A 27803-nucleotide genomic window follows, 5' to 3' on the forward strand; every position below is an offset into this window, starting at 1 on the left:
TGAAGAATGGCAATCGTTGAACGTATGGATTCAACACATTTCCAAAGATGAATAAGTTTCGCGTGTCAACCGGGAGGTGGAGTTAAGAATAAAGGTACCTCCTGCTTCAGCTGCTGTCGTTACGCTTCCTGGGTAGGAAATTAAATCTAACGCACCCACCAGAAGACCAATGACAGCGATCTGTGACTTGTGACGCTACATCTGGAAAAGGCAGACGCTTTCACTATAAAACGCTAAATTGATTTCGGTTTTCCTGCTGTCATGTCGTATTTTTAATAAGGTAATTTTAAAATCGGATACAATCCACAACGCCGTGCAACGTACACTTCCGCCAAGTTGTTAATTTTTTTTTGTAAGGACCCCATTGAAATGCTGCAATGACTAGCGTCCATGCTATGCGTAACGTTACTCTAGCTCAGTGAACTTAGAAACTCCAGCAAATTGGTATTGTTTGGAGACGAGGCGCCTCATTTATCGCGTGAAACACTTATTTTGTCCGCTGATATTTTGACGTCTGTCTCTCAACTCACATGCTTTCCTTTTTCTTTCAAAGCTGGATACATTCTGGATACATTCTCACTCGACCCCGGCCGGGTGAGCCAGCCGACGCCAAAGCCCAGTAACTGTCAAACCTGTTGTGGGCCAACGGGGGTGTTGTGTTGTGTCGTGGGGTGGATGCATAGCAGCAGGAGGTCTGTCGAGGCTGTCATGTGCTGACGTCCAGCGGTGTGTCGTTCCTCCCGGCTCTCTCTCTCCCTGGCCATGCGAGTAGCGCGCGTCACGGAAGCCTGCGAAAAGCATCGGGAGTCTCGACTGCCAATGCCTCGTGACTGATCTGGAAAGGCGCAGGAGCAGCTAGGCAACAGCCCTCCTGGTTTTACGGCAGAGACCCCCACGGCTACTACCACAACAACACAAGACTTAACACACACACACACACACACACACACACACACACACACACACACACACACACACACACGGGGGACATATCCGGAGTTCTTTATATTCATCACTCCACTGTTGCTCGCCGCTACTAACCCAGGGGCATTTCACTGGCCACCATATGCATTCACCGACGCCCGGCTTGACGTCCTGAAGGCGGTGAGAGAGGCACGGCAGCCCGGGGTCCCCGTGTGTCGTGGAGGAGATCGCTGAAATGAGATGAGGCTCAGAAATGGAACGGTTGCCACTGCGATTATTTTTTTCACGTCGTTTCTCAGCCTGTCCTGGTACACAGCCTGGCAGAATGGCAAAGGTAAGCACAACAACCCCATACTCTTCTTTCTGCTAGATCTGTGTTTATTGAGATGGGTGGCAGCTCGTTCCAATGCAGGCTGTTTCGACTACTAGCTGGTTGAGACGGATAGCTGCGATGATCAAACCGACATTGAGACAGAAGCGCCATGTACGCCTAATGACAATATCTGGATATGTCATGGGAAGTCTGCAGCTATCCTCTCAGCCTCCCCTCGGTTATCTTTGCATCCGTTTGAAATACCTAGTGCGATGTAGCAACACCTCAAACCATAATAGACCTTCCTAAGAAGATAGTTTAGGTTATCTTGACTAAAGATAAGGTTGCGGTTTAAGTTTTGCGAGCATTCAAAATGTAGACATCATGGCTTTTTCAATTTTGACAGCTCGGCTCTAATTGATCGACTATAACTAGTCGATTATGCATAATGTGACGCTCGCCATAAACATAATGCAACGGGTAGCACAGTTGGAAGCAGTTGCGTAATTGGACTAGTCCCTATCGGATAACACTGGTGTTTAATCTTGAACATTACATTCCCCATGTTGGTCCAACATCCTTGGTAAGTTGTCTGTTACACCTGGCTGTCTGGCTGATGCTCTACCCCTTTCCCAGGGTCAAGTTGGTGATTGGGCCCTAGTCTAGACTTAAGTGACTTATCAGCCGAGTGTAAATACATTTGACATTTTTAGGTACATTCCAAAGCACCAGCCTCGTCCCTTATCAACTCATTGAAACTGTTAAGCTTTGAGTATTACCACTTCTGAAGCAGACCAACAGGCTCTGATAAAATCTGACCGTGATAATAAAGGGCAGGTCGGAGAGGATTCAGAACCTGCTGAAACTAACCAGACTGTCCACGGGAAGGCTGCAGAGATAAAAGCCTGGCAATACGGCCAATGTTAAACTTTGAGCCAACAATTAGTCTTGTCTCTGTCGCCATGGTTGTGGGAAGTATTGCAACAACAGCCGGCGATGCTGCTTTCCATGACTTTGTTGTGTTTGGACAGGCCGAGTGTAGACAACACGCAGGCCGTAACGTTGGAAGCAAATCATCAAGTAAATGTGACATGGCTTTTTGGTAACGGTAAAAGCGTAAAAACACAAACTATAGCTTTGTTCTGTGTATACCGTAGTTTGTCAATGTGCATTCACTTTGGCAGATACAGGAATGTCGGTTTTAACAATTAACATTGGACTGTTTCCAGACTGCAACAGTGGTCTTGTAGAAACAAACATTTATCTTCTTGTTCAAGATGTATAGTTATTTATCTGAACTCTGGACTATCTCAGACAGTCATATGGTGTTTGTTTTGTAAAAAGACAAGCCGACACGTGCAGTTCTCTGTCCAAAAGTGTCTTGATGTGATGTCATGATTGGTCATAAGTTATAGGAACACGCATTATAAAAGCTATCCTTCAGGATAACCAAAATATCAGACTTGTCAATGCTGAAAAAAAATTAAACTCTATCCTCAACTTGTATAGTCTTCTGCATATACAATTGTCACTAGTGTGTGTGTGTAGGTAGGAGTTTTAGACTGCTGTAGGAATACCATTGATAGAATGGCATCTCCTTCTCTTCCTCATTTGACCTATTATATAATCTTTTGTTTTAGAGCAGTCCATTCAGTCTCAGTTCTCATTCATGCTCGCCGTACTAGCATGAATGTGAGTCACTAGTCCTCGTGTGTGTGTGTGTGTGTGTGTGTGTGTGTGTGTGTGTGTGTGTGTGTGTGTGTGTGTGTGTGTGTGTGTGTGTGTGTGTGTGTGTGTGTGTGTGTGTGTGTCCAAAATACTCAGCCCAAGGACTAATTCCCTGCATCCTCCCTAACTTGTCTTGTTTCTTCTCATTTGACTGTTGTTTGAATGAGTCGAGTAGGACTCTTGTCATAAACGTATCCCGTCCTCTATTGTGCCACCTCTGTCCCCATGGCATTGACTGGCATGATGGACGATGAAGGATGATGCTTTTTAAATGACTGAAAGTTACCATTGCAGTAGACTTCTCCAATGGCACTCCTAGATGGCAGATCCTAGACTGACAGGCTGTGCTTGCTTGAGTCAACAGCAACCTGGCATACGATACTGTTCCGTTTCCCCAGTCCAGACCGTTTTTCTCCCTTGAAACCATTTGTTTCCCGGTCTACGTTGGTCATAGGCAAACACAATGGGTCCCTAAAATAGCGCAAGAAAATGAGTGGGTATGGCCCAGGAAACATGAGTGGAAGGGAACACGTGTGGAGGCAGAAGGGTGGGAGCGGTGGGGTAGTTGTTGTGGAGAGGAACTTCTCTTTGCCCTTGGAACGGAGCGGACTTACAATGGGACGGATGTCTGGGTGCACGTCGCCTTTTGTAATGGATTTATGTATTTGGCTTTTTTCCATTCTTTTTATTTAGTTGAGAGTAGGCAACCGGCCAGTAGAGTGCAAAGTGGTCTATGGGGGGGGGGGAGGTCATGTGACTCACGGAGAAGAGCAACATCAGCTGATCAGTGAAGGGAACGGGACGCAGTAGACTGACACTAGACTAGCAGCCTTTTAGGTAGTGTCCCATCTACACTCACAGCCTTTGCACTGTCCCCCCCCCCAGTCTCGCGTGCTCGTTATTTCAGCAGTCGTCATGTCATGCAAGCATTCACATGCTTTCCTTCATGGCCTCGGTTACACAATGCTCTAGAGTCTAGTACGTCTTCCTCAATTGTATGTGGTCAGAATTATCTAGTCCACAGTCCATTGTTTGCCATAAAATGTTGTTCCCTGTTGGGTAGGGGTGTAACGATACACAAAAGTCACTTTTCGGTACGTGAGTGTATCGTTACACCCCTACTGTTGGGTAAAGTCTTATCTGGGAACTGGGAAGAAATGCATTTGCAGTGTAAGCAGGAGTGTGTGATAATTGGATGTCATTCTTCCATACGTGTGCTTGTGCCTTTTCTATTGCGACTGGGAACGGAGCTTCGGTGCGCAGTGAATGTGCACGATTACCTATAATGACACTGATTCTACATGTGTTGACACTGGCAGTGATTCCCATAGGGGGTTTGTAAAACAGTTGGGTATTGATTTGATTGTGCAGAAGTGACAAAACACTATATCAGTGCAAGCAAGCTGTGTGTTGGCCTGTCACAGTCTTCCCTTGTGAAAGAGGAACGGGAAATAAGCCTGCAAGTGTAGCCGGGTAACGTCAGTACTAAAAACGTTCAGTTGTTTGATATTTATTCAAAATAACTTTTTATTAAATAAAGGAATTTGATTGGGTGAACAATGTGAATTTGTAATTTAATTTAATCTTTAATGACAATGAGGAAGTGTTGCCTCTCCCTATGGACATCAAAAGACTATGTAGGCTAGGCATTCTCTGTGGTCCTTTTCAATAAATCTTTCAATTGCCGGTGTGTGGGTGTCCTCTTATGTATTAACTAATGCCTGATTTTGCCAAGCATATTCACAAAAGCTTTCACTCTTGTCCGAAAACATTTTTATTTGCTTATGAAGACGTGGTCAGTTCACTGTGGCACAGAGAGTGGGGTTGGAAAAAATGATTGATAGTTCACAAATGCAAAGACAACTGGAATGAGTCTCCATAGTCCGTTAGGCAGAGCAGGAAGTGCTGGCAGAGCCGTTTGAACAAGGAGGAACAGGGAGGAACAGGGGCAAGTCGAAGGGCCCGAATGGTGCCGCTGGGAGGGGGGTGTCCGACCTTTGTGGTCTGCAGTGAGCCTCTCAAATCTCACAGTGCAGTCGGCGGATGGAAAACACGAAACAGCTCCGGAGGTAGAGCAGGTTGACTTGTAACCCAGTTCGATCCCCGGCTCCTCCTGGTGTCGATGTGTCCCTGAGCAAGGCACTTAACCCTGACAACTCCTGGCGAGAGGGTTGTCGCCTTGCATGGTCGACTCCGCCGTCGGCGTGTATTAACCGTTATTAACCAAAGTCGCTTTGGATAAAAGCGTCTGCTAAATGCCCTAAATGTAAATGGAAGTTGTAGATTGAAGTTTATTTTAAGTTTTTTAACCTCAAGCTATTTTCTAGTTCTCCACAGTATACAGTACCTCTCACTTCCTCTACAGCAGATTTTGTTTGCTATTTCAATAGTGATGACTACAGCTGGTTGAAAGTGTCCCGGCTTAGCATTCTCCCCGATAATGTGATCGTATTTCCCCACCACTTTAGCTTGCCACACACACACACACACACACACACACACACACACACACACACACACACACACACACACACACACACACACACACACACACACACACACACACACACACACACACACACACACACACACACACACACACGTACGTGTCTTTTGCTCTTTGGCACAATCAAATCAAATCCCAAAGAACCAAATCACACTTATTTTCTTATGGTTTGTTGTGAACCAATTTCCTGGTTTCAGAATGCCATTCCCCAGTTTGGCATACAGGGAATAAGGAAAGGCACTTTGGGCAAAAATTAAATCAGGAAATAGGAAGATTTCGAGGAGATGGTGCGTGCCCAGCAGTGTATTTTTCTTCCCTTGCACAGTGTTTCCCCAGGGAATATCACTCACCTGGCCTGAGATCGGCTTTCATTCCCTCCGTTGGAATATACCAGTCCAGATCAATACTACTACTGTCTGCGTGTGCAATAAGACCCCAAAGTGATGTCATGCTTGTTTTTACCTAGCTCACGGTAACTTTTGCCGGGTGGAGGAGGTTTGTCCGATAACTGTATTGTAAATCTCCACATGAATATTTTTCATTCGGTGCTGTGCTTCCAGTTGCCAGAACTCTAGCAAACTGTAGCAATTATGTCATTAGTTAGTCCTTAAAATGTATGTAATGTACAGTGGCACTTTTGAAGTTGAAGATTCAGCAGCCAGACACTTGTTTGGTGGTGGTGGTATAGGATGATGTTTAACTCTTCTCCAGTTGGCTTTTTCATGTATATTACATCACAATGAGATGGTATCGTTACCCGCCTCAAACTATCCAGTATCCAGATCCCTCAACCGGGCAAATGCAAAAAGCGATCAGTGTTATCCTTAAGGCTTGATCAAGGTCCAATATCACGTGTCACATGTCAAAGGTTCACTTTAAAGTTGAAGCGAGCGGTCACCACCACAAGTTCTGAATGCCGGTGAGGTGGAACAGTGCCACGTGTTAAACCATGTGCTTTAGGAGTAAGACGTAACCGTGAAAACTGTGCTGACGGCTCATTCTCGGCAACATCTGGCCCACCTGAAGATAATGGCCCGTGTAAACACTTTTGTCTTGCTCAAGGCAGACCGCATTGGGTGGCAGGTGCACCAGTTTGGAGAGCTGTGCAGATGCTCAAACACACAAGTGGTTTGCCTGCAAGTCCCCTGTTGCTCACTTCACTGCAGTGTGGCAGCAGATGCCTGACGCCAACATCATTTAACAAAGATGGGTGAATTTAAAGGCTGCTACGGCCAGAACGTTTTGCTTTTTGGTAGACTTCCCCCTCCATGAGTTAGAGCTAACTGTACATAAAATGGCGACACCTTTCTGAACCACTAACCCAGTTTTTCCAGAATCTCTTGCAGTCTACATGAACCACTGAGAGGTGTGGGGATTTCGGTAAGGAAGTCATTCATTAATGTCTGGAGCTAGAGAGAGAACCTCGGTCATTCACTTTCTCAGTCATTTGTCTTTTTTGATGCATGTCAAAATCGGAAGACAAATGATAGATTTATATTTCCTCTTCATAGTAAGTTATTGACATGGATGGATTTAGCAGCACACATCCTCCTCTTTATAAGATTAGACATGGGTTTGTTCACAAATCAGAGATTGAGTAAATCGTTACAGAAAACCGGTCCTCTTAGTCAATTAGATGTCGACCCCTGTCGTTCATTCCAGAAAGAAAGGCTGCACCTTTTTTAATTATTATTTTTTTCAGAGTTTGTGATGGCAGCGAACACGGCTCCCTTTCATGGGGGGGGGGGGGGGGTTGAGGTGTTGAGGTAGAGGGGTAGGTGGGGATTTTCCACATGCATTTTTTTTTTTGTGTATATGTGTGTGCACGTCAGCGCATGTGTACACACATTCATAAATAAGAGGCCTTGTCAGAAGGGGGAGGGGCAGGGGGGTTCTGCGGTCACGGCTGCCTCCATGGCATGCCTTGGCCCCTCCCACCACCTCCTTCCTCATTCATAAATCACAGGAGTGTATGGGGGCCAGCAATCAGGGCTGACGCCTCGCGGGTGCCACATCACAGGAGGTGGCCGGACAGCAAAATGGCGGCGTGTGGCTGAAAGAGGGGGGTGGTGGACGGAGGGCGGGGGGGGGGGGGGGGAATGGAAAATGGAGAGGGAGGGATGGAGCATGGGGCGGTTTGAAGTAGACGCATAGAAGAGAAGAGCAAAAATGGGTAGTAGAAGGTGAGGGATGGGCAGAGAGATGCAGAGGGTTGGATGTGGAGAGCCCGTTGTTAAGAGGGCTCTGGTGAGTGCAGAGGAGGATTCGGCTGTGCATTAGGTTGACAGCCACTTTGCCCCCCCCCCCCACCTTACCCTCGTCTGCAGCCAGACCAGGGGAGGAGAATAATGAGATTTTCGAGACGTGATCCAGATCACAGGTAGGGCTAATGGGCAAATGGGTTTGCTGTGCTCAGCCCTTTTATCTAATTGGCCCAGATATAATGCCTGCACTGTTGAGGTTGCAGCCTTCCTGCGACACACAGACTTCAATGGGGAGCACGGGCTGGCGGGATTACAGGTGTTGTTCAAAGGCGGGTCGTTTTTTTGTCCGCGGTGGCGGTTTAACAGCTTGAAGGTTAACAGCTTGAAGGTTAACGTTTAAATTGTGTTCCGAAGTTGAGGCAGGACTGTCGAATGTAAAGAGACGCCCTAACGCTAACAACGCAAACAACGCTAACAATGCCCTCCGGCACAAACACTCTCCACAATCCCCGAGGGCGGAGGGTGGTGGTGTTTACCCGTTTGCTTAGAGAAGTCGCATAAGGGATTAACTAGACCTGGGCAAAAAAACTATTAATTATCGTATTGTATATCGGTAAGAGACTGTTCCACCGAATCTAGCAGCACGGTTCCATACTTATTTACAATATTTGAGTGTATTTCATTGTTGTATCGACATTGGAGTATTTATCAATGAAGGTCATATAAAGTGTTACACAGAAGTGTTTAAATCCAGCATGGTAATTCCTATTCTTTTTATGTCATTCAAATTATCAATAGTTATCGATCAATGTGATCGGCTTACATCGTGATATGTCTTTTCAGCCATGTCGCCCAGGCCTAGGTCTAACGCGGGAGGGAGACGGGAGAGTGGGGCTGGATTCACCTGCTAGGCTTTCAGTTCCAGTTCTGTAGTTTTCAGTTCCACTGTAGGCTCGGTCTACACAGCAGGGCGGGGGATAACAACTCGCCTGAACAGAAAACAATGCTATTGTTTTGGCATCCTGTTACGAGAGGACCTCTCCTCCCCTCTCCCGGAGCGGGGCCCCATTCCTTCTCAGCGGGATTAAAGGTGTGGTTTCACCCTCAGCGCAGGGGCTCTGGCAATCAAAGGCCGCCGCAAGGATGAAAGTCTTGTTTGTTCTCCGTGAAGCTGCCCTTTGCACGAGACCCCGAACCCAACGACGGCACCTGTCACAACAGCCAGCATGTGCACGGAGCGGCCAGGCGAGGCTGAGTGGCCGCACAAAAAGCAACCGAGTCAGACACAGAGCCGCGGAATTCAGACGCACTGAGAGATGGGAAGAGGAGGAGATGACGGGACTGCTGTTGGGAAGGGAAAGGGTCTTCAGATGGTTACTATGCCCCGCAAAATGGGGGAGATCAGATGCACAGGCATGCCCCCCTATCCATATCACACACACAAGCCTACAAGAGGGCCCTAACTAAACTCGATACTGTAGTGAGTAGAGTGGTGTGTGTGGGGCTGTTCTGTTCACATCAACCGTGGTTTTATTTGGATGCCCCTTTCTCACTTCTAAACTTCTAACATAGGAACACTTCAAGCAGTATAAAGAAAATGGGAGCCTTGTTCAAACTCTTCTGCCAGCCAGGATCGCTCTCAGAACTTGATAAACTGCCAGAACACTAATGTGAAGCTGCCTTGATTTTTGCCTCTGGGTACAAAAAAAAAAGCAGTAGGCCTAGTTAGTGGTTAGATTAACCCGGGCAGTTACGGTTCTAACCACACGAAGGTAAAGGCTGTGTGGTGTGTGCAAACTGCGGCCGGCAGTTTGCACACAAGCCACGCTTGGGGAGTTCCAGAAAGACCTCGCTGTTGAGGAACGGCCGACCTTGTTTCGGCTACCAGAACTTGAGGTGTGGCATTGGGGTTTTAACGGCTACAGTCAAATCTCTAATCAAATCCTTTCTCCCCCCCCCCCCCCCTTCCGCTGCGCTATAGAGAAACTGGTAGCCTCCCAGCGGGAGTTCCACGCCCTGAGAGAGCGACTCCGCGTGGCGGAGCACCGGACGCTCCAGCGCTCCTCGGAGCTCAACAACATCCTGGAGCAGTTCCGCCGGGCCATCGCAGAGACCAACGGCAGCAAGGACGCCATCTCCAACTTCTCCGGTAACTCATGCGTCCACACATACCGATGATAGTGTGATGATAGAGACGCCAGGCAGAGAGGGTTGGAGGGTGTTACGCATCATAGTTGTGTTCCTCTTAATGGAGTCTGTCTATTCTGTAGGGGGGGGGGGGAAATCGGAGCCTTCATGACGATTCGATACGATATCGATGTCTTAAACCAACGTTTTGATTATTTCCGGTACTTCGGAATTCTCCACGATACGATTCAATACTCAATATTTTTATAATATAATAAAAATGTATCATTTGCCTTTTATTGAGAATACAGAAACAGTATTCTATACACACTTTAGTGCTCACTGTGCAGGTCTAGTGTGGCACTAAACCTATTCACTGTAAAAAAAAAAAATATGTATACTGTATATCTTTTTTTTATTTTTAATAATTGATTCTTTGAGTCTTGCGGACGAATCGATTGGCATCGAATCGTCGGCTGTATAATCAATTAATCGATACAAATCGATTAATATTTACACCCCTACTATTCTGCCTCCTCTATGCCCGCCGGCGTTGCTTGCCCCGTTCACCGGCGCCCACATTTAGATTACCGTCAGATGCGTCCTGGCACCGCGTCGGAGGAACGAGCCATCGTTATTGTCAAGCCAGAGGCAGCGTTCACTCGTTTCTGAGGCATGCAGTCGGGGGGGGGGGGTGATTAACCTCGTTTAACCTGTCGTTGACGTCCGCTTGCAGATGAGACTCAGAAGCTGCTGAAGGAGCTCTCCAGCCGGAAGCCCCTGCAGATTCCAAACATTTTCCACCACCTGCCTCACCTGCTCAACAATGAGGGCAGTCTGCAGCCCGCAGTGCAGGTTGGCCTGGGACGCACCGGAGGTAAACGCACACACACAATCACAACAGACACACTCGCACACAGGTGGGGACCGGGGCACGCAGGCTCATAGCGTGCCAAACAGGTGCCGTGTAAATGACCTCGGGTGACACTCGGTTGGCAACAGAGCCAACCATGTCCCGGTGGGAGCCTCGCGGTTGGAGTGAACCGTCGCTTTCTCCGCATGCCTTCCAGTGGTTTCTGCCGTACATCAAACCTCCCAATTCATTCTCTTGGGGATCGACGTACATTGGTGCACTATCAGAGTCAACCGACGGCTACCGTTCGGTATAAAATCATGGGGGAAATAGCAAAAAAATAAAATAAAATAAATTTAAAAATCAGCCTTTTTGATTTTGAAATGTTTATGTCTGGTATATGTAGAGAAGATGTTCATGTAGCTGCAGGGTGTCCTGTTAATATCATGCCCCCTGACCCCCGCCTAGAGGGTTGAGTCCATCCACCACAGTACCTCAGTCAGAGGTTCATCATGTGTTAAGGAAGCATCACTGCAGCAATAAAGTGGGCGTTTATCTGTTTCAAAATAACTGGTTCCTTGGAAGCTTTCCTTAGCTTTCTTATTTATTCTTATTGAAGCATTTTTAAATACATCAATGTTTTAATGCAACCTAACTAATGTATAAGTATATAAGCAAAAGTATATTATTAACTTGGTAATTAATACAAATCGGTTTCATCTTGTAGCTTTTTACTAGTTAGACGGAAGACTAAACTTGGCTAAACTTTCACCACTCAACGTTTTACAGGAATAAGTAGTGGCTGTCAAAGAATTAAAAAAAAAAGTCTGCTGTCTTGAATCTCCTCTGGTCCTGAAAAAAAAGTCATTCCAATCTCATTTCCGCCCCAATCGCTTATCTTTTCATTCCCTCCGTTAATTTATTCTGCAAAAAAACGTCCTCCAATTCGAACCCCTGCTCAAGCTCTTGCACAGTGTTGCACTTGGCATGGCCGCCCCGGCCATATCGCGCTCTCTCTAAGAGGATTAGGGGCCTGGCTGCGTGACAGAGTGACAGAGTGAGTATGGGGACTGTCGCTGACAGAAAGGGGGGTGGTCCATAAACGGGTACTTCCTGATGCTCAGTGACAATGGGTGAGGGGTGAGGGGTGAGGGAAAGGGGTCCGAGACAAATGAGGAGGAGTAGCAGGGAAGTAAACACTATTGCAGCTTCTCCACTCCCATTAAAGCGCTGTGAACCATGAGTGGTAGAAGGTATTCTCACAGGAAAGAGAGAGTGGGAAAGGCAACAGGGGATAATCTCTCCTCTCGCCTCATCACTCTGCTCCTCTCCAGCCACATCCTCTCAGCCCGCCGGCCCGTCTACACAGGCTTTACATCAATGCAAAGTCTGTTTTGGTCATTATTCAGAGTCCTGTGTCAGCGTCTTGCAGTGAATTCAGACGCATGTCATTAATGACAGGTAGGGGTGAGGCATCCTGCTCGAGGATGCCTCACATGTAGGCTGCAGACATTGGGACTCGAACCCAGTACACTTTGGCTGGAAGCTGAACCCTCAAACTTAGGAGCGGACTAGCAGCAGGATAGTGTGGTGGTGGTGGTGGTCATGTTGAGTCATGTTGCGTCTTGTCCGTTCACAGGGACAGTGCTTCCTGTGAAGCAGCAGCAGGCTATTTCAGACCTCTGGTGGGACTGGAAATCAATGGGCCAGATGCTCCTCTAGCATGCATCTAAACCCCCACATACATTTTTAAAGACGCCCCCTTCTGGCCTCTAATCTGTGTTTTTTATACCGCTTTCAACTCTTGACTATCGGACACGAATATTTATAGCCATGGCAATTAGCACATCTAAACACTTTAAATCAAATAATAGATTACAGGAAACGTATGGGCCAGGGCAAAGCTCTGTGTGATACTGCCTGGTCTTGACAGCCGAAGCCGTTTTGCTTTGGCACAAAGCCGGCATATTCACGTACCTATATTTTGCTTCCCGGGTCGTACTAATCGTTATTCACTTACAGAAATGACGTTCCAGTCACATTTTTGGAGATGTCCATTTCTCGCGGCAGCTACACTTAAGTTAATCAATGCAGCCATCTGTGGAGGGAACAAGCAGGCATGTGACTTGGCTCTGTCCAACACGAACCACACGCCAAACTCATCCTTTTTTCTTTTTTTTCTTATTTTCTTTTTCTGTACATTCATTAATACATAGTTTAAAAAGTAGAAAACATCCTTTCATGGACTTGGCCAACACTGCTGAAAACAAACAAGTTATTTAGTCCTACAGAGGGGCCTGTGTTAGCGTTACTGTAAAAGGCTCTCTCTTTTGGAAAACAATAACTGATCATCTGGTTGTCATGGTTCCCGAGGCGGTAAATCACACAACCGTTGACAGATTATTTTGGGAGCGATTTCTAAAATAAAACGTGTACCCATCAAGATATTAAAGCAGTGATTGTTTCATTTCACAAGGCATTTGTTAATCTGTGGCTTAACGTCAAAGTGGATTTAATCAGAGGTCCTTGTTGGTCTATTTGGTGCTTTAAGGGGAAATGTCGCTAATGTCACAAATGTGCATCTGGCCTGCTGGTTACAGTGGAGTGGTGTGACTGTTGCTCTGCTGTTACTCCTACGACGGCCCTATGTTTTATTTATAAAGGCTTCATGTCAGCTTTCATGTGACCGGATGCAGTCAAATTAATCCTGTTGTTCAAGGATGGTGAGCATGGTGACAATGTTCCTTTGTCACATCACTATTATCTGATCAGTATGCCCACGATTTCGGCCCGTCTCAATTCTATTGTGGACATTCGACAAGCTCAGTGGGAAATCCATCAAAAGCTGGGTGGTGCAGGTGTTTATAAAATCAGTTGTTTTCACTTGCCTTGTCGAGTAAGTTCAAGTTGTGCGTAGGACACGAGATGGCCGAGCGGGGATAGTGTGGGACGTGAGGGAGAGAGTGAGAGAGGATGGGGAGGGTAGGGCCGTTTGGAGTCAGAGCTCCCCTTGCTGTGGTGGTTTGCATACATCCTCACTTGTTGGCTGTCTCCCGCCCTCCCTCATTCTGTCAGTCTCTGTCTCGCTGCCTTCCTCCCACACTGCTTTTATCCTCGACCTACTTTCCTGCTGCTGGTAGAGTGGTGGGCGATGCTTTACACTGCATGGCTCGCAGCGCTGGGGAACACAAAGCGATGAAATGGGGACAGATTCTCCACGCTGCGGTGAGTGGTCTGGAGGATTGGAGCGCTCCCCCCCCCCCCCCCCACCACCTCTTAAACTTTGTTTTCGCACCCTCCCTGCACATCATTGCATGTATGTCACAGCTGTTTATGCTGTTTTATGCCTCGTACACATTCATGTACATGTATACACACGCACGCACGCACACACACACACGCCCTTAAGTCAACGTTAAAATGCTAGCCTACATATCGAAAAGACAGTAGGTAAGCATTGCTTTTGTCTAGCGACCTTCAACCTTACGTCACATAAATGCTAACGTCGGCCAGGCTGCCCAAACGTCAGGGTAGCTGCAGACCTCTAAAGTCATGGCTGGGATGCGTTCCGTCTTTTTTTTTTTTTTGTATTCATAGACGGTGGACAACATATGATACATTGGCCACAGGATACGTCTCCTGTGACTAGAATTGGTTTGTTATTCAAACTAGACATGTTTTGCATAGGAAACTCTTGATGCCATGGCTTTATGAAGCCTTGAGTGTGAGCATCAAGGAGGTGGGAGACTCTAAAATGCAAAGGGTTCATGCTGGTACTTAACGAGTAACTTAAGGATGCCGTCTACTCCTATCCTTTCTCCTGCCAAAGAAAAAGCACACAAGTGACGGGTATCGGATGACGGGAGTGTGTGTGTGTGTGTGTGTGTGTGTGTGTGTGTGTGTGTGTGTGTGTGTGTGTGTGTGTGTGTGTGTGTGTGTGTGTGTGTGTGTGTGTGTGTGTGTGTGTGTGTGTGTGTGTGTGTGTGTGTGTGTGTGTGTGTACTCATTCATCCATTCTCCCTTACTCTAGCCATCTCTGGTCACCATCTTTCTCCCTCTCCCCCCTGCTCCCTCCCTGCTTCACACACATTCACTCACAGAGCAGTGAAAGTGATCCTTGTCTGTCAGTGGGTCAGATTCAGTCCCATACGGCTGGAGCTTTCCATCTCTGGTACAGAGGTTTTCTTTTGTATTTTCTTCCCTCTCTCTCTCTGAGAGAGACTGTCTGTCTGTAAAACTGTGTATAACCCCCTTCAGATCCCTTGCATCTGAAGTGATAAGGAGACGACAATAGCTTCCCCTCCCTCCCCCCCTCCCTCTCTCCCTCTCCGGTCCTCCGTGTCTGTTTTTCTCTCTTGTTCTCTTTTTTCCCCAGAGCAGCTGAACTCCAGTGATCTGTCAGAGTACAACCTCTTGCATTGCACCTGTTGTTCTTTCAGTTTTTGTTCTTCTTGTTTATAAAAAAAAAAAAAAAAAAGGTTTCCAGGGGCGGGGGGGGCTGTTTGCTTGGGCCGGTTACTGTTTTCATTGTGTTCTGTTCATTGTGGTTTTTTTAAGAGTACCAATTGGGCAGCTAGGACTCTAAGCTAAGAGCATACCGTCTTGCTCATTACGTCATCCTATACCGCGCTTGGCAAGGCAGTCACAGAAGTTACTTTTCCACTTTCAGACCCATGGTTATTTTTAGGGATTCAAATGATATTTTATATTTATATATTTGTGTCTGTGTGTGTGTGTGTGTGTGTGTGTGTGTGTGTGTGTGTGTGTTTCCACCGTGGTGATGTTACCGCTGCGGCGCTAATCATAAGTGTGACAACACTCTTTATGGCGTGTTCTACCGGCTCAGTCTGTGGTCGGCCCATCGGAGCGTGGTCCTAACAACCCCCCCCTCCCTGCCTCCCTCTCCGCAGTCTCCATGGTGATGGGGATCCCGACGGTGCGGCGCAAGGTGAAGTCGTACCTGGCCGAGACGCTTCATTCGCTCATCGACAAGCTGTCGCCGGAGGAGAAGCTGGACTGTGTCATCATCGTCTTTGTGGGAGAGGTGAGGTCGCCGGCTGGGCGCCGTCCGAGAGCAGAGCACACAGGCCCCCCTGCCGCTCACTCTCTCACATGCACTCTCACTCTCTCACATGCACTCTCACACTCTGTCACACTCTGCAGGTCCCAGACGCTTGCCTTTGCTCTCTGCTCGCTCTCTACGTGTGTGTGTGTGTGTGTGTGTGTGTGTGTGTGTGTGTGTGTGTGTGTGTGTGTGTGTGTGTGTGTGTGTGTGTGTGTGTGTGTGTGTGTGTGTGTGTGTGTGTGTGTGTGTGTGTGTGTGTACCAATGACTACGAACACACACACACACACACACACGCTCAAATGTAACTAAACAAAAACACATTGCTTGCACACTCGTTCAACTCCCTGAAGCTGTGTGTGGGTCTGTGTTTGCGTTGTCTCTGCAGACAGATGTGGACTATGTTAACAGTGTGGTGGCCGGACTGGAGAAAGAGTGAGTGGACACACAACTCGCCACCCACCCACCAAACTTGAGGCGTATACTCGTATACTCACATCCACCGACACGAACGCACACATAAACACAAACTACAGTCCTGCCCGTCCACTAACCCTGAGGCACTACAGTAGGTAATCCAAAACCTAAACAAGCACATATAACAACACACAACCATCTTCTAACATGACACCGGTTAACAGTGTACACACACAGCCACGCCTCCCAGTATGCACCTCTTCCACAGAAATGTACAGGCAGTATTTTTGTTACGTGTCAGGAAATAACTTTGTACGATTAGATATCGGTTACTTTGATCTATCACGTTATTGTTGTTTTTTTATCGACCAAATTATTCTTTCCACGGCGCTTTGAGCATGTTGTTATTGCATTGTGAAGGAAACCCCTGGTCGATGACGCTATTCTGCAGTTTCCTGTTAATCTCCTACGCTCTCCCCCCCCCACCGTCCCCCAGGTTCTCCACAGAGTTCAGCTCGGGCCTGCTGGAGCTCATCTCCCCTCCCGCCGCCTACTACCCCGACCTCACCAACCTGAAGGAGACCTTCGGGGACTCCAAGGAGAGGGTCAGGTCAGCCTCCCCTCGACCCCGCCCCGCCCCACCACTAACTCACCCACCCACCCAGCCACCCAGTGAGAGATGGGGGGGGGGGGGGGGGGGGGGAAGGAAGGAAGAGAGGAAGAAGAAAGGGAGGCAGATAAGAGTCATTATGGAAATGAGTCAGGGGGCAGATGGGAATGAGACGCATGAGGATGGTGACCAGGATTGCAGTGAATGAAGGAGGGATGAGTCATGAGCGGGTGGAGAGGGAGAGGAGGGGAGGGCTCTAAGGTAGGCTGCCTCTGTGCTTAGTATTCCACAGGCGTTCCTCAAAGTCAGCTCAGGGTCATCCACCGCAGCTCTCAGCTTTATCTCGCTCACTTGCTTGCTCTCTCTCTCTCTGTCTCTCTGTCTGTGTCTCTGTGTGTGGATCTTCCCTTTGTGAGCTCATGCTCAGAGTCCACCAACTACTGTCCTCATTAAGAATCAGTGCACGCAGTGAGCTGAGACGCACGGCCTGCTCTCAGCCCACTCTGTAGCTGTATTTGTTTGCACACACGCTCAAGTTCCAGCGTTCGTGCATGCAGATCTGTGCGTCGGTATGGAAATACGGACGCATGACTAAGTGTTTTCTGTTTCACACAAGTGTGTGTGTGTGTGCGTGCGTGCGTGTGTGTGTTGATGCGCACCAATGACTAAATGATGAACAAGTCTGATTATCTCCCACATGTGAAACAGCAGCACCACCCAGCCACCTGGCTCTTGTGTGTGGGCGAACACTTTGACATCCTACGCTGTGTGCGTGTGCGTTTCTTTGTAGGTTGTCTGTGTTTACGGAGCTCAAGCCCACGCGCACCAAGACAACAGTTTATTGTTTGTTTAAACGCTGTACAGAGCCAAATCTATTCAGTACTCTGTGTTCTGTGTGTTGTATGCTTATGGTGCACAGAAAACATTCAGAAAGACAATGGTGAGCAAATAGTGGGGCGTTTTAACGGTGTTAAATGGTAATTGTAGGAACACACTGTTTTGTTTTCAGGTGGCGCACCAAACAGAACCTGGATTACTCTTTCCTCATGATGTACGCTGTCAGCAAAGGAGTGTATTATGTACAGGTACGCAATACAAGCACAATCAGACGATGGAAGCACAAGTGGAAGACAGCTGCCCAGACTAGGCCGACATTGCGTTGTTAAAGATATCGGTGCAATTAGGATGTGTTGAGTATGTAGGCACTGTGTTTTTTTTTTTTAAGTGAATCTGGTTGGTTGGAGCAATTGCAAATCTAATGTAGTCTGACTCATGTGTGTTTTGAACCCACTGCACACTGCTGCCACTTGGAGCCTCCCTTCGGCAATTTTACCATAAATAGATGATGTCATATGATGTAAGTGAGGGGTAATGTAGAGCGTGCCTGTCTTCATTTCTAAATAAACCCAGACCGAAGGCTACCCCGTCACCCTCGCTGAAGAAATCGATAATTGGACATTTCATTGATTCCGCTAAAACAAGACTTTAGCCACTTAGATTCTCCGGTTGGAAATAGCCTCCATAGCAACAGTCTGTTGTTCAGAGCAGTGGTCTGCTATTCAGAAATAACGGTTCGTAGAACGCTGTAATTGAACGAACAAAGTCGAGTAGTCCACAAACCCGACGATTTTGTTGAACCCTTCACTCGCTGATTCAAAAACCCCACCTCAAGTCCGGGTACTGTATTCCCCTGCCAGGGTTAATTTGCGATAATGACCAGCTCGCTGCACATCATCCCTTACATAACAAGAGTGTTGCTCTGTAATTGTCCGTGTTTTGGACGGTAAAGTTGGAAGCATAAGCCATCGGTCTTTGTTGCGCTGTTCTGGTTACACACCGCATTATGCCACAGCCAGTAGATGTGGTTGGTGGACGTAGATGTTGGAAAGTGTATTTTATGTGAAAGAATTCATGGCTCAACAGTCTCAACCCAACGGTTTTTGTGCACATAGCATTGTGGTTGGGTATGATTCAGTAACAAATCAATGTTCCCATAGCAACATTTCGGAATCCCTGGAGTTTGCCGCGTATGTTCCCCCCCCCCTTCTATTTTGGTATCAAAGTTTGACACATGCCCTTTTGAGGCAAAATATGTTTCAGACTTGGAAAACAAGCATGATCATGCTACATTTCCTCATGGATTTGTGTTTGACACAAAATGCCCTGTTTGCGTGTAAAGCATATTCCGATGCAGAGCCAAGATTATTCCTGGCATCTGCCTAATCCTCTTAGAATTCTCCCGTGGCTCTCTGTCTCCAGACCCCAGTTTGTCAAACGGTTAATAACATGTGTCCAGCCGTCCTTCATTCCTGTTCTGAATCTGAATTATTCAGCTCTGTTCAGTGACGCATTCTCTCACCTATGGTGCAGACGTTCTTGTAACGAATGTCCCTTTGGTCACTCTGGTTAGGGGTGGAACAGGACAGTGGTTCCCAACCAGTGTGGCATGGCTCGGTCGGCAAGTGGCATATACACCTGGTTACAGCAGCGTTAGAGAAAAATGCTTGATCATTTTTCGAATTTCACAATCTGATACGTAGGAAATATTATGACAATTTATCCTAACATATCCTATACTGTGTGATTTGTTTCATTGTTTAAATTCCTTCCCTCCAACTTTAAGTTGGTCTGACTTGAACATCTGTTTGGGATTGTGATTTGTTTAAGCGGCATTGTAGGTGATATATACATTTTGACACTGGTGTACACGTCAAATGTATTGTTGTTTATCTATCTGTGATCTAAACCTCTGTTGTGATGTTGGGATCACACCCTCACCTCATTGACGAAGCCCTCTGCCCCATAGATGGAAGACGACATTGTTGCGAAGCCCAACTATTTTTCTACCATGAAGAACTTCGCCCTGCAGCTGTCCTCTGAGGACTGGATGATCCTGGAGTTCTCTCAGCTGGGCTTCATTGGTACACGCACGCACGCACGCACGCACGCACTCAGGAGTAGTTTTAGTATGGAATGTCTTTTCATTGAGAAAATGGCGTGGAAGCAAAAATGACACCTGTTGCTACTTGAAGCCACCGACATTATAAACAGACTCTTGGTACATTCTGGACCAAGTCATTTGTCACGTGAACTCTTGGTTATCTGCGGTTTAAATCAGTGACTATTTTGAAGAGACATTGCACACTCTGCCGACCGCCGTAACCGGTTCGGCTTCTTCTTCTGCCTTCCAGGAAAGATGTTCCAGGCGCCGGACCTCAACCTCATCGTAGAGTTCATCTTCATGTTTTATAAAGAGAAGCCCATCGACTGGCTGCTAGACCACATTCTCTGGGTCAAAGTCTGTAATCCTGAGAAGGATGCGGTATGTCGTGTGTGTGTGTGTGTGTGTGTGTGTGTGTGTGTGTGTGTGTGTGTGTGTGTGTGTGTGTGTGTGTGTGTGTGTGTGTGTGTGTGTGTGTGTGTGTGTGTGTGTGTGTGTGTGTGTGTGTGTGTCATATCTGGGCGACAGTGTTGTTGTTTGCTGCAGCTTGACCTTCACCGCCGCGCTCTGCCCCTTAACAGAAGCACTGTGAGCGGCAGAAGTCGAGTCTGCGGGTGCGGTTCAGGCCGTCGCTCTTCCAGCACGTGGGCCTCCACTCTTCTCTCGCTGGAAAGATTCAAAAGCTCACGGTGAGCCTCTGTCCCGCTTTTTCTTTGTACGTGTCGTCACATGTCGAAAGCATTTTGTTTATCTGCGAGTACCTGGTTAGATCACTTCCTCTTGGCACGTTCACCACGCTCGCCTCTTCCCGTAAAGATGTGTGTCTTTCCCCTCGACTGCTTGTGTAGGACAAAGATTTCCTGAAACCGCTGCTCCACAAGATCCACGTCAACCCGCCGGCTGAAGTGTCTACCTCGATGAAGGTAAGCAAAACAACGTGGTACGCCTCCACAGCTCCACGCGGCGGCGTTAGCTCAGGAGGTAGAGCGGGTTGGCTGGTAACCGTAAGGTTGCTGGTTCGATCCCCGGCTCCTCCTAGCGGAGTGTCGTCGTGGTGTCCCTGAGCGAGACGCCCTCACCCTGACTGCTCCTGATGAGCTGGCTGTCGCCCTGCGTGGTCAACTCCGCCGCCGGTGTGTGAATGTGTGCGTGAATGGGTGAAGCTCAACACTGAGATAAGAGTGCTATATAAATGAGGACCATTTACCATTTACAGCTATATTCCCGGCATCACCCGTCTTCAATTTGCGGATTAAGGCTGTTTGACCAAAGCTCGTATCGAGCAGTAAACATCTTTGCCTTTCCTCGCTTCCTCTTCCTCTTAAACTATGGGAAAATAGCAGACTGCAGCCCATTTATAAGCCAGCAGCCAGATAAGAAATTGTATTTCACGGATGCTAGCTGCACCCTCTTTTGGACAGGCGTGTGTTTGCTGCAATAAAAATACAGCCAGCGGTATTGCCTGAGAAAAAACATGTGGCGCGGCTCCCTATTGCCATCGTGAGCCATCTGCGAAGCCCCACGACATCGTGGCACGTGGCAGGAGTTTTATCATGAAAGGAACATTTTTACATAATGAACTGAAATAAATATCTAGCAATTGGTGAAGGGGTGGGTGCTATCCTTCACCACCCTCGGTACGCGGCCAGCTGCAGCAGCAGCAGCAGCTGCCTCCTCGTTCGCCCCCACTGTGCGTCTCTATTATATTTCTTTCCAGGCATGACCGTATCCTTCCTCCACTGTAGCACAACGTGCTATATGCGTGTTCCCAATGCGTGTTCAGGAATTGTAAAGTTGGATTTTTTTTTTTCACAATTCAAACCGGTAACCAGCGAGAGAGCGACGTCCCTTGGCTTACGGAACCGCCGTCCGCTCTGTGATTGGCTTGTGTCGGAGCAACACTCCACCAATCCCTGAAACCGACTCAGGCGGAAGAAAGCGTAGCAAATTAGAAAATTCATGACTGTTAACCAGCAGACGTGGGGAGCAATAATGCAGAAATTGTAATAAGTGACCATACTGATAAATGAGTATACACGGCACTGTGGGAAGGGGTTCAAAAAGCAACGGTGCGCGACGTGTGTTCCAGGTGTACCAGGGCCACACCCTGGAGAAGACCTACCTGGGAGAGGACTTCTTCTGGGCCGTCACCCCCACGGCCGGAGACTACGTCCTCTTCAAGTTTGACAGACCGGTCAGCATAGAGAGGTAGGCTCCCCCCCCCCCCCCCCCCTGTGCAGGCAAATCACCTGTTGTGTTAGCGATGCCCCCGTTCCTAATTTGCGGATGATTGTATTGCATTGTACTCGTGTGGTGTTTGTCTGCGGTGCGTAGGCACAGGGGAGCGCTGACGCACACGTGTACCTTTTTTACATTCTGACGGTGAAATCGTCCAGCTTCTGTCGTCTGCCTCTTCAATTTGACTCACTCTCACTCCCTTACTCTCTCCCCTTACTCTCTCACTCTCCCCTCACCCCTGGCTACACATCCACCGTCTCTTCCTGCTGGTCTGTGTCTCTGGGGATAAGGCGGTGCTAATGAGAGGTTTCTAAAATAAGCATTGCGAGGCCAAGCACCCACTCACTGCAGAGCACAGAGGGAGAGAGAGAGAGAGAGAGAGAGAGAGAGATGGTGGGCGATGAAGAAAGAAATAGAGGATATGAATTTGGCTGTGTGCCAAACGAAAGTTGCACACACGCACACCGAGAAGATATGGCTGTTAATGTTTGGTGGTGTGGGGGAAGCGCTCTTCCAAATGAAGCTCTGGTCAGCCCGGCCGTGAAGACGGAGGTGGACCGGAAGAGAGCCTTCACTGAAGCTCACTCACTCCATTCGCATGACGCTGCAGCAACCAGCACTAAAATATTAATATAACAGCAATGTATTAATAGGTTATATGTTTTATCAGCAGTATGATATCGACCTGGCAAACCGCACCACCTCAGTTGGTTAAAGTACGTCATAAACGCTGAACAACCCAGTTTCTGCGTCAGCAGCAGGTCGCTTGATCTGGTGACAGTATCAATAAAGCCTATATGTCTATATGCCTATATGTCATGCCTATATGTCAAGCCTATAAAGCCAGCAACCAGCACTAAAATATTAATATAACAGCAATGTATTACTAGGTTATATGTTTTATCAGCAGTATGATATCGACCTGGCAAACCGCACCACCTCATTTGGTTAAAGAACGTCATAAACGCTGAACAACTCAGTTTCTGCGTCAGCAGCAGGTCGCTTGATCTGGTCACAGTGTCAATAAAGCCTCTATGTCTGGGCTCAAGCGCCTTTTGTTCAAGAATGGCTTCTTGTTTTTAGTCATTGGTATTTTTCTAGTCATCGGTAGCTGCCCCCCTCGCATGGTGTGGTCTGTCTCATCCTGTCTGTTTGAGGGCAGCTCACATCCATATAAAGAGGAACCGCAGAGTCCTGTCTGCAGGGGCTGGGAGAGGCTGCTGTCCTCACAGCGACCCAGCCTCTGTCTGGGAGAACACATCCCAGCCCCTGGCAAATCCAGGGGCTGGGATGGACTGTATTGTCATTTGCACACTTTACCAAAAATATTATAGATGTAGATGGATAGAAAAAAAAAAAAATCACATTTATGTATAGCGGTGTATATCATTCATCTTGTGTATTATAGTTAAATGCCTGTGGTTTTGATTGACAGGTTCTTGTTCCGAAGCGGAAACCAGGAGCACCCAGGGGACCGGATCAGGAACACCACGGTGGAGGTTCTGCCCTTCTCGGTGAGAACCCAGAATCAGCCTCAAAGGACCACATGGGCCCTGGGTGATCCAACCATCAGTACCCTCTCTCCTGGCTCCACTTAAAACATCCGATACCAGATTAATTTGGGAACATTTCTTTTGTTGTGCCTTAGAGCATATGGTGTGAGCACGCTTGCCAAATGTTAACAATAGCACTAGAGCGCTTTGGTCTTTATGATTTAGACATTTTGTAAAGTACTTGTAACACCCATCGAGTCCGAAAGACTCATGCGCCAGACCTCACGCACACACTTAACGCTCTGGGGCAGAATCGCAACAGCCAGGTCATTTTAGCGAAATGATATCGGTAACGATTGTCTCAGTGAAGCCAGGAGAGATGTGACGATGGTACCATCACCCCGACCGGCGTTGTCCTTGAACACACCCGCGGTACTGCCGTGAGCAAAGAGTGCTTCTGAATCGTGCAAGATCTGATTATTGATCCCATCTGCCTGACTCCGCCCTGGCATGGCTCACACCATGTATGGATTGATGTTATTGATCACAACCCCCAGACCATGGCTCGCTGTGGAGAAGCGATGCTGAACGTGCATGCTTGTGCTTTGGTTTCTGTGTTCTTTCAGGAAGCCTCGGTCAAGGCGAAAGAGAAGTACAAGAGGACTGATGACCGCTTCTACAGAATAGGTCGGTTCAGCAGCCACGTCACTCAGTCACGCTGCAGACGCGCACCCACACACCAAACCTTATCAGAGGTCATAATGTGTCGGGAGCGAACGTATTGACAATGCAGTCACACTACACAGCCACCTCGCCCTGATAACGAGTTGGGAAACAACCTGTCAAATGGATCCGTGTTGCAAACTTTCCCTTGGTTTTTTTTCTTCTGCGTGGTCCCTCCTTGATGAGTCACCATCGCATACCTATTGATCATGGTCTTTATCTAATTGACTATGCTGAGCAAGCATGACGTGTGTGTGTGTGTGTGTGTGTGTGTGTGTGTGTGTGTGTGTGTGTGTGTGTGTGTGTGTGTGTGTGTGTGTGTGTGTGTGTGTGTGTGTGTGTGTGTGTGTGTGTGTGTGTGTGTGTGTGTGTGTGTGTGTGTGTCCCCAGGTCAGTTTGAAAAGGGTGTGGCTGAAGGAGCAGTAGATCCCATCTTTAATCCAATAGTGGCACTGCGTCTGTCCGTCCGCAGAGATTCTGCCGTGTGGGCCATCGTCAGTGAGGTAAACCCAAACACACTGTGCACACTGTTCTCCCTGTAGTTGAACAAGGTACTCTATTAGGTGCATGGTTTAGCCCGGTCCTACACGCCTAGCCCGTTGCTTTACCTTAGATTAGATTAGATTAGATACAACTTTATTAACCTTGGTATGGGGCGGTATATCATGCCACATGTGAACTATCACTTCATAACTTTTGAATATATGATATAGTATGTATAATACAGATAGGGGTGTTTTTATATATATATATATATATATATATATATATATATATATATTAGTATGATACATTGTTGTCTTCATTTGTGTCACCATGTCGTCTCCAGGTGGCCTGGCTCACACGGTCTCATGGGTCATTACACCTTGGTTATTTTAGTTTATGCCTAATTCCTTCCCTAAAACTTATGCAAATGATATGTTTAGAGTTTGGAAACTGCACCCAGACGATGATAATGGTCAATATGTCATTTCAGGCACGGCTCTTGCTTCCCGCTCGTGTGGTGTCAGTGGGTTTTCTATCCCATAATACTCCTGTCTCTCTCTCCCCTGCAGATCCATATAAAGAGGATAGCGGGCTAACAGACTTTTTTTGGGGGCGGCACATCAATCACAGATCTCCGGGGCCTCTATGTCCATGGAGCGGCTGACTTGGGCCCTTGGGCGTCTTGGTAACCAGCGGTGACATCATCACAGCCCACTAGAGTGTATATTTGAGCCTTTCAGATGAAACCTATAGCCGTCACTCACTCTCGCGGTTCTCGGTTCTCGCTGTTGGTTCTCGGCCCTCTCTCTGTCATACGGCTGCCATTTTGCTCTTCCATGTCTATATTTGGCAACTTTACCCCCAGTCCACATTTTTTTTCCACATTTTTTTTACAACTCTCTGTTGCTCTGAGTCAATATGTTTCAATGTGAGTACTACTGAATACCGGGCTCTGGCTCTTCAGAAGACGGTGTTAATCAGCTTTGGACGCAATCACATAATGTTGGCGAATTGGAACAAAAGTCGATCGGAGCAGAACGAATCAACTGGCGGCTGACGTTATTGCTTAGACCCTATTCGGTTGCTTGATGCGGTCGCCACCTATGGGCAGACATGGGTATTGCGGCATAAATGATTCGACAACAGATGTAATGCAGAATTTTATCATCACAAATGGCCTCCTGCTCACCGGTCCCGATAGAAACTTGGCTTGTAGCAGGGGGAAATGGAAAGGAAATCATTTTTTTTACACATCTTTTAGGGAAGTAATTTAGTCCCAAGAAAAGAATCAGGATTATCTTAAAATAAGATCAGGATGCGCCAAATTTTCCCTATCCTGGCTGAAGTCAATTGGTGACAAATTGCCTTTGGTTTACATTCCTTGGTAATATTCCCAGACCATTAGGTAAAACTAGAAGAAATCCATATCGTTCTTTTATTACAATCTGCCTCGTGGGTAGTGTGTGACCTGAATGTCATATTTGAGCAAACTGCCCAGACATTGTCCTGGTGTTGTTTTCTTAAAGGCTTATATTGATATATTGTACAACTACGACGATCTATGAAGGTGACTTAATTTATTTGAAGTAAAAAAAATTGATTTGTACAAGAGCTTAAATATATATTTTTTAATTCTATAAAGAAGTGTTTATGATAGTTTTAAGCTTATTTTATGAGTCTTTTTCAAAGCAGCCCATGTCATGACTGATTATCTTTTTGTTTGCTGGTTTTCATAGCTCTGTTCTAACTGCTGTATTTTTTTCATTTCATTCTTGCTTTGTATTGTTTTTGTAATTCTTTTTTGTTTCAACCTCCAGCCAAACCTGTAAATAATTAAACAATAATTCATTCTAAAAGGTGAACTAAAGGGGTTTAGACATACTCTACAAAGCAGTTCTGGATCTGCGCAAAACGTGTACAAAGGAAATTGTGCCTTACATTCAGGTTCTTGGAAATGGCCTTGGCAGAATTATTAAAATTTGTTTCTCTGCTTTTCGGCCTGTTTCGTTGGTAGAGTGCAGTAATAATCAGTGAAAATATAGTTTCAGGTGTGTTTGTGACTAGTCCTTTCATCATTCACAATACATTGTGTTAAAAGGAGGCTTAGATTGACCACAAAAAAATGCGAGGTATGCACTGGCTTTATTTGTTTTTGCTGCACAAAGAACCCAGCTCTGAATCACCCCAACTGTCCTGTCCCCTTTATATCATGGCATGCTTTTATTTTTAACAAACCGGTGATGTGGTGTTGTGATTGGCACGATATTTTGACTATTGTATTGTTATTTTCTATATATACTTTTTTTGTTTACATGTGCCATTCCCTTGCAGTGCTTGTAAATAGTGGTATCATGGAAGCTTTTCAGATTGTGAAGATATAAGCTACCTATTTACAAGTAAAGTCATGATTTCAATCATTTTTCATCTTCTTTTACTAATCCACTTGACGGTAGAATCATGCTTGTGTACAAACATGGGGCCAGGGATAAGGGAAAGTGCCTTTTGGCCTGAGCATTTTCCCCAAAGGACAATTTGGAACAGATTTTTTTTCCCCCTAACCATTCATGCTCGCTTCAACATTTATCCAGCACGTTTGTACTGGACTCATTTCGTTGTGAGACTGGGCCCCTCCACCCCCTCACCACCGCGGGTCAAGGCAACCACATGCGTCCCCCTCAGTGTCTCCATATCTGAAGTGGCCACATCTTCTCCTCGCCACCGAATACACTGTGTGTGGCTCGGGCGTCGGATGAAGAGGATGACCTGCTCACAGGTAGAAGAGATGGCTCGGAGGAAGGAAGACTTCCCGAAACAATCCCCACACATTGATCTCTGTTCCCGGTCCTCCGGCAGAGACTGAACGCACACAAAGGAAGAAGGATTTTCTGAGTAACACTTAATGGACCCCCTTTGATCAAAGGACAAAAAGAGAAATATATGGTCTCACCAGGTCTCACATGCCTGACTCCTCCCCATCAGTTCATGTGCCTTCATCGTGTGTGTGTGTGTGTGTGTGTGTGTGTGTGCGCGTGCGTTGGTGCGTGTGTGCGTGTCTGCCAATGGTTTGGACATGAATTGTCATGGACATCTTTGAAATAAAGGAAAATAGTTGATACAATCCACGGCCATTCATTTGATGCTTTGGTTTTTACTAACGTCCTTTTAAGACTGTTGTG

General features: G+C 47.0%; 1 protein-coding gene across 1 annotated transcript; it reads left to right on the plus strand.

Moving 5' to 3' along the window:
• The first annotated feature begins 154 nt into the window (after positions 1-154).
• On the plus strand, positions 155-27739 carry mgat4a (alpha-1,3-mannosyl-glycoprotein 4-beta-N-acetylglucosaminyltransferase A). Its single transcript, XM_084479004.1, has 17 exons — positions 155-280; positions 554-1258; positions 9657-9824; positions 10539-10679; positions 15566-15699; positions 16108-16154; positions 16633-16746; positions 17756-17831; positions 19553-19667; positions 19938-20068; positions 20269-20376; positions 20536-20610; positions 21777-21895; positions 23361-23439; positions 24045-24105; positions 24532-24644; positions 25197-27739. The coding sequence occupies exons 2-17, from the start codon at positions 1165-1167 to the stop codon at positions 25221-25223; spliced, it is 1602 nt and encodes a 533-aa protein (XP_084335130.1). The 5' UTR covers positions 155-280; positions 554-1164; the 3' UTR covers positions 25224-27739.
• The last annotated feature ends 64 nt before the right edge of the window (positions 27740-27803 follow it).

The sequence above is a fragment of the Micromesistius poutassou genome (assembly GCF_964030765.1).
Source record: "Micromesistius poutassou genome assembly, chromosome: 14".
NCBI lineage: Eukaryota > Metazoa > Chordata > Actinopteri > Gadiformes > Gadidae > Micromesistius > Micromesistius poutassou.